General features: G+C 51.6%; 5 protein-coding genes and 1 long non-coding RNA gene across 6 annotated transcripts; 1 reads left to right on the forward strand and 5 right to left on the reverse strand.

The window, feature by feature from the left end:
- The first annotated feature begins 145 nt into the window (after positions 1–145).
- Positions 146–391, forward strand: LOC136194768 (uncharacterized). The gene is made up of 2 exons (XR_010671710.1): positions 146–183; positions 232–391. It is a non-coding gene; the product is annotated as an uncharacterized lncRNA (long non-coding RNA).
- A 624-nt stretch (positions 392–1,015) lies between these two features.
- On the reverse strand, positions 1,016–5,652 carry LOC136194755 (ankyrin and armadillo repeat-containing protein-like). The gene is made up of 4 exons (XM_065983984.1): positions 4,009–5,652; positions 1,488–3,961; positions 1,382–1,440; positions 1,016–1,335 (listed from the first exon to the last, which is right to left on the reverse strand). Exons 1-4 carry the CDS (start codon positions 5,650–5,652, stop codon positions 1,067–1,069), a joined length of 4,446 nt encoding a protein of 1,481 aa, XP_065840056.1. The 3' UTR covers positions 1,016–1,066.
- Positions 5,637–8,373, reverse strand: LOC136194758 (uncharacterized). Its single transcript, XM_065983987.1, has 7 exons — positions 8,214–8,373; positions 7,751–7,966; positions 7,044–7,547; positions 6,669–6,986; positions 6,446–6,623; positions 5,921–6,392; positions 5,637–5,863 (listed from the first exon to the last, which is right to left on the reverse strand). The coding sequence occupies exons 1-7, from the start codon at positions 8,257–8,259 to the stop codon at positions 5,702–5,704; spliced, it is 1,896 nt and encodes a 631-aa protein (XP_065840059.1). The 5' UTR covers positions 8,260–8,373; the 3' UTR covers positions 5,637–5,701.
- Positions 8,374–8,535: 162 nt separating this feature from the next.
- Positions 8,536–9,171, reverse strand: LOC136194824 (lysozyme g-like). The gene has a single exon (XM_065984076.1). The coding sequence runs from the start codon at positions 9,169–9,171 to the stop codon at positions 8,536–8,538; it is 636 nt and encodes a 211-aa protein (XP_065840148.1).
- Positions 9,172–9,879: 708 nt separating this feature from the next.
- On the reverse strand, positions 9,880–10,536 carry LOC136194825 (lysozyme g-like). Its single transcript, XM_065984077.1, has one exon. It carries the CDS (start codon positions 10,534–10,536, stop codon positions 9,880–9,882), a length of 657 nt encoding a protein of 218 aa, XP_065840149.1.
- A 74-nt stretch (positions 10,537–10,610) lies between these two features.
- Positions 10,611–11,885, reverse strand: LOC136194762 (mitogen-activated protein kinase 9-like). Its single transcript, XM_065983992.1, has one exon. It carries the CDS (start codon positions 11,844–11,846, stop codon positions 10,734–10,736), a length of 1,113 nt encoding a protein of 370 aa, XP_065840064.1. The 5' UTR covers positions 11,847–11,885; the 3' UTR covers positions 10,611–10,733.
- Between the last annotated feature and the right edge of the window lie 30 nt (positions 11,886–11,915).

Consider the following 11,915-nt stretch of genomic DNA (forward strand, 5'->3'; position numbering starts at 1 on the left):
TTTCGGTATTAGGGGCCGATCCTCATCCAGGTGGGTACTGAATGGATTGGCCGAGGACCCGCAACTCGCCCGAAACTTTTTGGAAGGGGGTCATCGCTTTGCGAAGACTTCCCTGGGCTACGAAGCGTCCGAACCTCCACGCGGTGTAGCCTGGATAACGCTAATACGGACGCAAACCAAAAGGTACGTAAAACGATGATTTGACAGTGACTAATAGGATTTCTTTTTTAGGTCGATCGCGCGACGAAGATCGACGAACGACGAAGACAGAAGGAGGAAAGGAAAGATATTGGACGTGATAGATTTAGAATTTTTTAGTGTATAGTATATACTGCATGAGTGTAAAATCGCTGTACGTGTGTGGAAATAAAATGTACCGATTTGAACGTTACGTATTTGCCCTATGTCCAAGCCAGATCCAATTCTTAGAGCGCTCATACGTAACCGAAATGGAGGCCCGCGATTCCGTCTTCAGATCGATCTAAAGGAGGCTTCGCAAGAGAAATAGGGTTCGATCGGCGCGAGGACATCATCTGGGACAGAGTTTCTGAGGGAAATCATAACTATTTTTAATATTAGTAATATAAAATGTGTTGTCGTTTCAATTTGATGCATCCTGGATACGCTAGTAAGACGGAGTGCACAAACTTTAGACTCCTTCCCGTTATTAATTTGGGGAGCACGCTAGACAACAATCACGTGTTGAAAGTACTGTTGTAAGTGGAGAGGTTGTTGCAAATGCCTTTGGGTTTGGTCTTTGACATCATTAGGCTATGCGTGAGCTGTTTCCGACTCTGCATCACTATAGACAACGCCAGGACACAGAAGAGATTGCTGACAGAACAGAAGAGATTGTTGACAGAACAAAAAGATTGCTATGAAAGCATTCCGCCGTCGCCGCCACCGACTACACACTCGCGCTCGTCCCTTACAAGCAGCCTTCCCTAATGTGAAAATAACCAGCTGAACATCATGGTGCTGAGACAGTAAATCTGCACGCATACATATGTATATCCTTTTGTCTGGCCTTTAATTAATAATGATGATGATGATGTTAGGTTATCTCTCAGGCTATTTCTCCCCTAGCGAAGCTCGTCTGTTTAAGTATAGTCGATGACGATGATCGTGAAACGGCACTGACGGCCGAAGCGGTGGCAGTTGACCTCGTTTTCGTCAGATCCATTCCAGCGGCAGCGGAGATTGGCACAGAAATCGCTCGTTGTCGTCGACGTTTTCCACGAGTCGACTTCGGAGCGGGAAAGGCGGAGGTGACCATTCGAACGCGAAACGGATTCATCGCTTCGACGTCGTGCTGCCTTGGCAAAGGCGCCGACACTAGAACAAAAAAATCACGAGGAAATTCGCCATGGGACCCACTTACATCGACCCGAAATGGGCCTAAAGTCGCGTATAATAGGAGGTCCACCTTTCGACTGAAGACTAATAATAAAAAATTAATAAATTAATTATTTTAACGTATTAATTACCTGAGTGATGGTAGCCCTATTCGCTTGGCAACTCGCCATCGTTCAACAAAATCGTCGGACACTCGTCCGTCGTGGGTGAATCGCCGAAAGCGATCATACAGACGAGGTTCGTCGCGAAAGGCCTTGATGAGACGTCGAGCCGCCGTTCCATTGAACGTCAAGTATCCGAGAGCGATAGCGGCGCTCGCCGACACGGCACTCACGTCGCACGAGAGATTCGCGAGCAGGAGCGGCACGGCACCGGCGACGACAATCGCGTCGGGAATTCCGGGTCGAGTGTGAGCGAGACTGGCGATCAGTTCCGCCGACAAAATCTTCGAACTGTCGTCGGACGATTTTAGCAAATCGACGAGAATTTCAAGGCCTTCGACGGTGATTGAAATATCGCCGGAACCTTTGAGAACTTTGGCGAGAACGATCGTCTGAAAAGCGGCGTGCGCTCGCTGATCGTCTCTCGTCGACGACAAGAAAGGTCGAAAAATGTAATAATCTACGCCGCCAATCGACGTGATTGCTTGCTGATGAAGCGGACTATTATAAGCGAACGTCGAGAGAGCCATACCGGCGTGGAGACTCACTTCGAGTTGATCGGATTCGAGTAAAGTTACGAGACGAGCGAAATTGAAATCGGTTAGCAGTACGACGGTTTTCTGAACGGGCCCGTTGCAAAGGCACGCGCACGAGAGCACCCAGCCGGCTTTGGCGTTGATAAGAGGATCGGGATGATGGGAAAGTAAATGCGAAAGCATTTCGAGACCTCGTTTTTCGGCGACCATGTTCTGATTGGCGACGTGAGGCGTGTGCGCCGGGCCAACGCAGAGAGCCGCTAGCGCTCGCATAACAGCAAGAAGTATCTCAACCGAGGACTTTTCGCGCGGCTGAAGAAGTCGCACGAGCGCGGCGACGCCGTCCTTCTTCGCTATTTCGTTCCGATGCGCCGACGGACCGCTGGCGAGCGCGTACAACGCCTGAGCGCTGATAACGTTCAATCGATCGTTCCCCAACGCTAATAACTGGGTTAGCATATCGATTCCGATGTGAGCGGCGATGTCGCGTTGGCTTCCGATCGCGTCCCCGGCGACGGCCCAGAGAGCGCAAGCCCCGCCGACTTTCATGTCGGCGTTTTTAAATTTCAGCATTCGTTTGAGCGGGAGAACGCCGCGAAGCGCGACGACCGCTTGCTGACTGGCGACGTTGCCGTCCGTCACCGCTTCGATCGCGCCCGCCGCTTCGATTTGAACTCTCAAATTTCGACTTCGAAGAAGACGAATGAGAACGGGAAGCGCTTCGTCGCGCACAAACGCTTCTTGATTCGAAGCGTTTCGCGCGGCGACAACGCGAACCGTGCCGGCGGCGAGCATTTGAAGTCGTTCCAAATCGGACGACAGGAGAGCGACGAGCGGTCGAACTCCGTCGTGCTTCAAAACGGCGTTCTGCGCGTCGACGCCGACGACGACGACGCGCAGCGCGCCGACGGCGTTAATTCGCACGCGAACGTCGTCGGACGAGAGCAAGGGAATGAGCCGTTCGACGGCGCCTTTTTCGGCGACGCCGCTCCCTTCGACACAACTCACGTCGGCTACGACGTTCGCCACGTGCGCTTGAACGTCGCGCGACGGCGAAGCGAGCATGGAAACTAATTTTCCAACGACTCCTAGGGAGATGATCGTTTCGCGAGCCGACTTGTCGCCGGAGATGTTTTGGAGAACGAGCGCGACGCGACTTTGAATTCGAACGTCGTCGCACGTCGTTAGAAGATTATATAGAGCGCTTATTGTTCCCGCTTTGACGATGTTTGACACGTATGATCCATGGGCTTTGCTAATGGGATTGAGACACCGTGTCGCTCGTTCCGGCTCACCCGAATCGACGGGCGACTTGAGCATGTCAACAAAGAGCGACCAAACGGGCAATGACGTCGACGACGGCAACGTTTCAAGATTAATAATATAAAGGAGAACGTTGACGTGTAATTCTATGGTGGCGGCGTGAACGACGCTTTTTTCTCGTCGATCGCGTATCGTCGTGTCGGCACGAAGATCAACGAGTCGTTTGACGGCGTCGAGAGCGCCGCTCGAAGCGGCGAGTAAAAGAGGCGTCGATACGACGTCGTCGTTCGTCGTCGCGTCGACGAGAGTCGCTTGCGCGGCGACGAGACGATCGAGGATGTGGACGTGATTGCGATAGGCGGCGTGGTGAATAGCGAGCCAACCGCGCGCGTCGTACGCGCCAACGTCGGCGCCGTTGGCGACGAGACAGCAAACGCTTTCGAGCGATCCGCATTTCGAAGCGACGTGAAGTGCCGTCGCTCCGCCGGCGCTGTCGTGGCAGCGAACGTTTAAATCGCAGCCGTGTTGAGCGAGCCAATGAATGATTGCTGGCTGATCGCATTGGGCCGCTTGATGAACGAGCGCGACGCCCGTTTCGTCGTAGGGTTTCGATAAGCGAGTATGAGTACTTCGTTTAGCCGACGTCTAAAAACAAAAACTTATATAAATATAATATATTTTTTGTTTTTTACCTGAAAAACGGAGACTATTCCTCGTTGAGCCGACACGACGAGAGCGACGTTCGCCGACTTCATTTTCGCTAATTGTTTCGATCCTAATCGTCGACGCAACGCGTCCTGAACGCGATTCTCTCCCGCCGATCCCACGGAAGCCGCCGCCGTCTGAACGGCAAATTCCGAATAAACGGCGTGAATCCAACGCGGCACTTTGGGCGACGTGGCGTAATAATTCTCAAGCGGAACATGCAAAAGATAAAATTGCTCGTCGCCGAGCGGCGTCAACGACGTCCCAAACGACTCCGCGTCGTCGCATTCCAACGCCGTCTTAACCAAATAATCGGCGGCGGCGACGAAATTCCGCGACGGACGCGACGCGGCGAGAACGCGCGGAAAAAAGACGACGCTTCCGCGAAGCGGAACGAGTTGACGACGATCGAGACACGCGAATGGACTCGCACGCGGTCGTCGAACGGCGCAAAACGGCGGCAATTCGCGCTCGGTTTTCAGAGACTCCGGCGCGCAAAACGTTCGCGATAAATCGACGATCGGTATGCGACATTGGGATTTAAGCGAGACGAAATATTGCGTCGCCGTTGCTATGAAACGGAGTAAACTCAATAGGTGACGAATGTCGGGTGCCGGAGCGGCGGCAAAGTGCCGACGCAAGAAGTCGCGTTGCGCTTGAAGATAACATTCCACGTCGACGATTTTTTCCGTCGCGTGACTTTGAGTCGTCGCCGTCCACTGCGAGTTGATATTAAAAATATTTCCGCATTGAACGACTTCCGTCGCTTCGACGACGATGTCGATTTCCGACGAATTCAAATCGCATGTGCCGTCGACGTCTTCGCGGATGCGAAACGGTTCGTTCATTGCCGTCCACGCGGTGCCGTCGTCGCCGTCGACGTCATCCTCGTCGGCCAAATCGATAAGTCCGGCATTTCGTAGAATTTCGACGTTCGCTTCGCCGGCGCCGGGTGCGAGCAAATCGCGCCAATTTTCGGCGAATCGTCGTCGTCGCTCGTCGGCGAAGGCGACGCCGTACGAAACGAAATTCGCCGCCGCCAGCACGGAAATTAGCGTCTGACCGACGCGCGTGTCGACGTAGGCGGGCGGAAGAATGCAGTTGACGGCACCGGCGGCGGCGTTTGCATCGTGGTGCCGTTCGAAGCGAAGGAGCGGCGTTTCGTTAAAAACGTACACGCCGATGACGAGTTCGCGTATGATTTGGCGCAATTCGGTGAGATGAATCGTCGCCGACGATTGGGGATCGTGCGGAATGAGCAAAATCGAGGCGCCGTCCGGCGGCGGCCCCGTTCCCGTCTTCGCGTCGACGAGGAGAGTCGACGAGTCGGCGCAGCTCAGTAAATGGTGCGTCGATCGACGACACGAGCTCTCGATGAGATCGTATTTGTCGAACTTTCGGAAATAGATCGACGCTTCGCGTTTCGCTTCGGCGAGCGCTTCGGCTTGCAGGGGAGCGCTGCGGGACGCCGTTGCGCTTCCGATAGGGCGTGTTCGCGACGACATACGACTCTGTTTTTGTTGCGACGCTGCGAGAGGCACCCCCAGCGACGTAGCGTTCTCAGCGCTACAACAACACGGTTGCACGCGGGGCTCTACGTCACGTTGCGCCTGCGTAACACGATATCCCATAAGTAACTACTCAGTACTGTACTGCATTTATTACAAAGTGTTTTTTCACTTATTCGGTTTCCTCTTTTGGGGGATTTTTCTTTTTGGCGGTCACGAACGATATTTCCGCGTAGTCGGTTGTTTCTGCTGGGACGGGACGCGGGAGACCGAGCTGCAAAGCGCTGACGTCCAAATCGGCATAAACGCTAGCAACTCTGCTCGGGATCTCGTCCTACAGAAACAAATAAAAAAATGACCCCTTCTCTTCAAAGAATGATAAAATAAGTACCTCTTTTTGAGGACTTTGCTTTTCTTCTGGCTGGCGTTCAGCATCGACGAAACTGACGTCGACAACAGCGTTATTCTCTTCTTTATCCTTTCCCTCCTCGTTCTCTTTCCCGTCGTCGTCGCAGTGTCCCTCGGGACTCACGCGTTTTTCCCCCGTCGGCGGCGACGGTGGCGGCGGAGACGGCGGCGGCGGCGGCGGACTTTCTTCCCGTACGTGTCCAAACGTGTCCACGTAGCTCTGCGGTCGCATCGCCTTGTCTCCGCCTGGAGTCAACGCACTGTTTCGAACTCCAAGACTTCCATAGACGACAACTCCTCCTTCGGGAGCAGCCGGAGACGTCGCCACTGCGGGTGTGCCGCCTTCTACTTTAAGTTTCAATCGATAGGCCAATTTTGATTTGGAAGGAGACGACGGCAGCGAATCGAAATTGTCATTCGGTTCGGCGCGGCGGTACGGGTTGTCCTCGGATGACCTAGATAAACAATGCAAAAATGCATGCACGTAGATGAGGTGGAGGGAACCTACTTTACTGGCTTTTTCCGCACCACATATAAGCGCACCGATACGATTATGATGCAGACTAAGAGGGCGCTTCCCAGAGTGACGGCAACGGGGAGAATCCAACCCGATTCGCTGGGATCAACTCCTGACGACGCAAAATCTTCGAATCCAGACGATTCCCCAGATGGCAAATTGTGCAGACCTAGATAAGAAATGAGACAAGAAACAATGATCAGACAAGACAGACTTGGAACGATGATGATAGGAGTCTTAGAAAACGACGTCGTCGTAGCTTCCCTAATGGCATCCGTCGCCGCCGAAGACACTTCAGCAGCTGCAGATGACGTACTAATAGTGGGACTGGAACTAGTTGAAATTCGTTCTGTGGTTGCAGTCCTAGGTGCCGTAGGTGTCGTAGATACCGTAGGTGTCGTAGATGCCGCAGGTGTCGTAGGTGACCTTCGTACTGCTGTCGTTGTTCGTTTCGTCGTCGTCGTCGCCGCCGTCGTCGCCAATAGACGTGTACTTGGCGTATTAGTCCGTATGGTAGGCTTTGCTGAAGAATCTGAATAATGCGATCATGAAGCGGCCAGATCGTCGTCGTTAGTCTAATGCCCCTTACTTCGTAGAACTAATGTGATGACGGACTCCTCGACAACGGCACTTCCGTTCATATGACGGCATCGATAGACACCCTCATCGGCCATTGTCAGAGGATGAATTCTTAGTCGTCGAGACAGCACAGGGAATTTGGCTCTATGATCCACAAGACGACGACCGTCGTCACGTTGCCAGACGAGTGACTTAGTCACTCCCAAGTGATGCGCACAGTACAAAAGAAGCCTATTCGTGTCTGCGACGTCTACCTCCAACCGGGGCGGTACCGTCGCATTCGTGCGGAATACGATTCGTAAAGGGCTTGAAAAATTCGTCACCGTACTTTCGCATGTGGGCGAGTCGGAACAAGACTCTTCTTCCCACTCGGTTCCGTTGATTCGGTTTCTCTTCCTTCTCCCACCGCCGCACGTCGTCGAACATATCGACCACGGTCCCCACGTAGAAAGAGAAGGAGAAACAGACTCGTTTCTGGTTGTCGTCGGCGTCGTTGGCGTTCCCTCTTTCGAGTCTACAAATAATAGATCGAAACGTGGCCCCCCTGCGCGCACCGAAGAGCGACGACTATCGAAAACTGCTTCGCTGCGCCACGCGCCGAACCGCAAAGACAAACAAGGCAAACTCGTTCGTCAGCGGGGCTTCGCATGCCTCGAGGGAAATGGCGTACGCCCCCCCGAAGGACCCACGCGAACCACGCGAAATTCGACAGTGTACCTTTACTCTTCGGCGTCGGACAAGTACAGTTGCGCTCTTCTACGCGCTGGCATGAAGGTATACTGGTAGCCTGTCCTTCGCCTGCCACTGCTACGCATATTCGAGCACGAATCTGACGGCACGGAGACGTGCACGGAGTCCACTCTGTCCACGCCAGCAACTTGGTCGCGGCTGGCGTGGTATCGAGAGACGTGTCGTTGACGCCGCCGCTTACGCCTGAAGACAATGATTGACGCCCAATAGATATCGAAAGGACTCGTCTACTGTCGCCCCTTCTTCGCCCACACTCTCACACAGCCACGCAATAAACTGGGAGCATCCGGCCACCGACAATGCATGAGAGCCGCGTAGATTCTCACAATAGACTTAGCGTCCGCGATACGAATACACTATCATTTTAGACGATCTGGGGGTCTATAGGTGGACGCCGGTCGCGTCTAGGCTTACGTGCTACGATGCTTACCCGCTAAATAAATCAGGAGGCACAGAACGACTGTCAAGGACTTCATTTCTATTTCTGCTGCCGTCGCGTCCTTCCTCTTCCGCCGACAGGCCGAAATTGACGGCAGTGAGCTTATTCGAGTTCGTTGGATCACGCATTGATGACGTCGCGGGAATGCGTACGCATCCCTTTTCCTGGAACAGGTCGCGTGCCAAAGCGTGTGATGGCGCCGCCGAGTCGGGGAAGGTACTAATTAGTGGCAAAGGAGGTCACTGCAAAAATTCTATGATAACTAAAGAAGCAGAGAAGTGAATGGTCAGTGGTTCAGCGATACTAATGAGAGTCAATCAAAGATACGCTTTTCTCGAAAGAACTTGGCCCTAGTCAATACATCACTAGAGTAGTCATCGCCAGTGGTTCCCTTGTCAATTCCCTCCTTTGTCCACACGTTAGAAGGTCCGAAATTATAACCAGCAATTCCACCCTTGATTTGGTACTCACGCTCCCAATCGGAATGCTTGTTACTCACCACACGGATAGAGTCGACAAGAATATCTGTGGCTTGAAGATAGTGATTCTTGCTGCTTGGACCACTACTCGTATCGACGATATGATGCCTTTTGTCAACTTGCATCCATCCGTATCCGTTGCCGTTATCATATTTCCCATATCCATCCGGTTTCAAGGTCGATCCAAAGTTGGACTCTCGACTTGCGATGCCAAGAATAATATACGGATCAACGCCTTTCTCTGAAGTAACTTGCCCAATAGTTTTCTTTATTTTATCAGTAAGGCGTCCTGAATCGCTTTCTGCTGCTGATTCAGACGCCTTGACACCACCGTTCTTTCGACCATCTGCAGGTGCAGAAGACCAGCCGTTGGTGACCTTGTACTTTTCTTCTGAGTAGCCTGAGCAGATGCAGGACGCCGGCTTCAGCAGTTGCAAAGCAAAAACCAGAAACAAAACGTGTGACGCCATTAGTGTCGGAGGAATCAAACTGAATAAAAAGGGGCGGTGTCAACTTCCAAAGTCCCCAAAACTGAGCATGCGTCGAGCCACGCCAACCACGCCCTGCCAACCACGTGTATTATACCGTATAAGGTAAAATTCATTGCAGCGAAGAGAATTATGGTAGCGGTCTAGAAATACTAACGAGAGTCAAAAGACACGCTTTTCTTGAAAGAACTTGGCCCTAGTCAACACATCACTGGAGTAGTCATCACCAGTGGTTCCCTTGTCAATTCCGGCCTTTGTCCACACCTTAGCGGGTCCAAAATTATAACCAGCTATTCCACCCTTGATTTTGTACTCGGACTCCCAATCGGAATGCTTGTTGCTCACTGTATCGATAGACCTGACGAGAATTCCTGTGGCTTGAAGAAAGTGATCCTTGCTGCTTGGACCACCAGTCGTATCAATGGTATGATATCTTTTGTCCATCCGACAGGCCGAAATTGACGGCAGTGAGTTTATTCGAGTTGGTTGGATCACGCATTGATGACGTCGTGGGAATGCGTACGCATCCCTTTTCCTGGAACAGGTCGCGTGCCAAAGCGTTTGATGGCGCCGCCGAGTCGCACCAATTAGTGGCAAAGGAGGTACAGAAGAAAAATTTCTTTTCAGCGTTCTACAATAACTAAAGAAACAGCGAAGAAGATATCAGTGGTCCAGCAACAGCAATAAGAGTCAAAAGACGCGCTCTTTTCGAAAGAAGTGAGCTCTTGCTAGTACGTCACTGGAGTAGTCATGGCCAGCGGTTCTCCTATCAATTCCATCCTTTGTCCACACGTTAGATGATCCAAAATTATACCCAGCAATTCCACCCTTGATTTGGTACTCACGCTCCCAATCTTTGTGGTTGTTCTTCACTCCTTTGATAGACGTGACAAGAATTCCTACAGCTTGAAGAAAGTGATTCTTGCTGCTCGGACCAGTCGTATCAACAATACGGTTCTTAACGTTCTTGTCAACTTGCATCCATCCATATCCATTTCCATTATCACCCCATCCATTTTTCAAGGTCCCAGGCGATCCAAAATTGGACTCTCGACTTGCAATGGCGACAATAATATATGGATCGACGTCTTTTTCTGAAGCCACGTGCCAAATAGTTTTCTTTATTCCGGAAGTAAGACGTCTTGATTCCAAATCTTTTCCTGCAATGGATTCGGACCACGCGACGCCTTTTTCTCCGCCTTTTTTTCTGCCAGAGAACGGTGCAGAGGACCAGCCGTTGGTGACAGTGTACTTGTCTTCCGAGTAGCCCGAGTAGCCTGAGCAGGTGCAGGACACGGGCTTCAGCAACTGCAAAGCAAAAACCAGAAACAGAACGTACAACGCCATCACAAAAATCTTCCGGATCGTGGGCGTTTAGAGTCCCCAAAACTGACGCATGCGTCAAGCCACGCCAACGTGTGTAACATATGAGGTAAAATTCATTGCAAGATCATCAGGAAAAGCAGAAAAGAATCCGCCGCATACATACAGACAAAAAAACAGACATTCTTGAAAAGAAAAAGAAAAACTAACGGACCATCCATTCACTTTGCAGCACCTTCCCTATAATTGATCACCTGTCTGAAAAGAAGAGCCTTCCACTCATCAACAGTATGATCAGTCTCCTCAACAGTATGATCATAGCGCATGGGAGGCGGAGCTTCAACCTCAGACTGATCATACCATTGGAAAATATAAGGATGACGCAGACACTCGTCGACACTAATTCTCTTATCAGGATCAACGACGAGCATACGCGCGAGCAAATCCCGCGCATTCGTCGTCTTCTCTCGATCGTCAGGTAAACTACACGGAAATAGATCGTCAGGAAAGAGCTGCGCAAACGTGTAGCCACGCTTATGAGGCAAAGACTCCACGTAGGCGCGCACGTTAGGAAGAAGCCGTTGCATGAAAATAGGCGGCGGAGTGCCGAGAAGATCGACAACTTTCGTCCATTGATCAATATGATCTGATCCGGGAAAGAGAATTTGACCGCGAACGAGTTCGGCGAATATGCACCCGATAGCCCAAACATCGACATTCGATTTGTAACCCATACCGAGAATAACTTCGGGAGCGCGATAGTATCGCGTAACAACATAGGGCGTCATCATGAACCCCCCATCGGCAGCGCGCGCTAAGCCGAAATCGAGAATCTTCAAACTGCAGTCTTCCTTGACGACGATATTGCTCGGTTTCAAATCGCGATGTATAATATCAGCGGCGTGCATGTGTTTGATACCGCAGAGCATTTGATAGAGGAGAAACGAGAGGCGTTCGTGATCGAGATCGATGTGAACGACGCGCGATAGATTGGCGTCCATTAGCTCCATGACGATATAGATATCGGAGAATTGCGAGAGATCGTGATCGGGCGTGAAAAGATTTAGGAGGCCCACGATGTTCTTGTGATTGAACGATTTCATTAGGACGATTTCGCGATAGGCTCGCTTGGCGTGCGTCACGTTCTGAAATGGTTTCGACATTTTTTTGATTGCGACTCGCGTGCCCGTTTTCGTGTCGAGCGCCGAAACGACGACGCCCTGGGCCCCGCTTCCGATCGATTTCAGGTTTTCGTAGCGTTTGGGGATCTCAAACAGCGTTTCGCCGATCGTTGTCTTATAATATTCGCTCTCGACGGCTGCGACGGCTGACATGACGTTTCGTTCGATAAGTCTACCGTGCGCTAGATCATTTCTCTGTTTACATGATCACGTGTGATTTGT

This window comes from Oscarella lobularis, chromosome 13 (genome assembly GCF_947507565.1).
Source record: "Oscarella lobularis chromosome 13, ooOscLobu1.1, whole genome shotgun sequence".
In the NCBI taxonomy this organism is placed as follows: Eukaryota; Metazoa; Porifera; class Homoscleromorpha; order Homosclerophorida; family Oscarellidae; genus Oscarella; species Oscarella lobularis.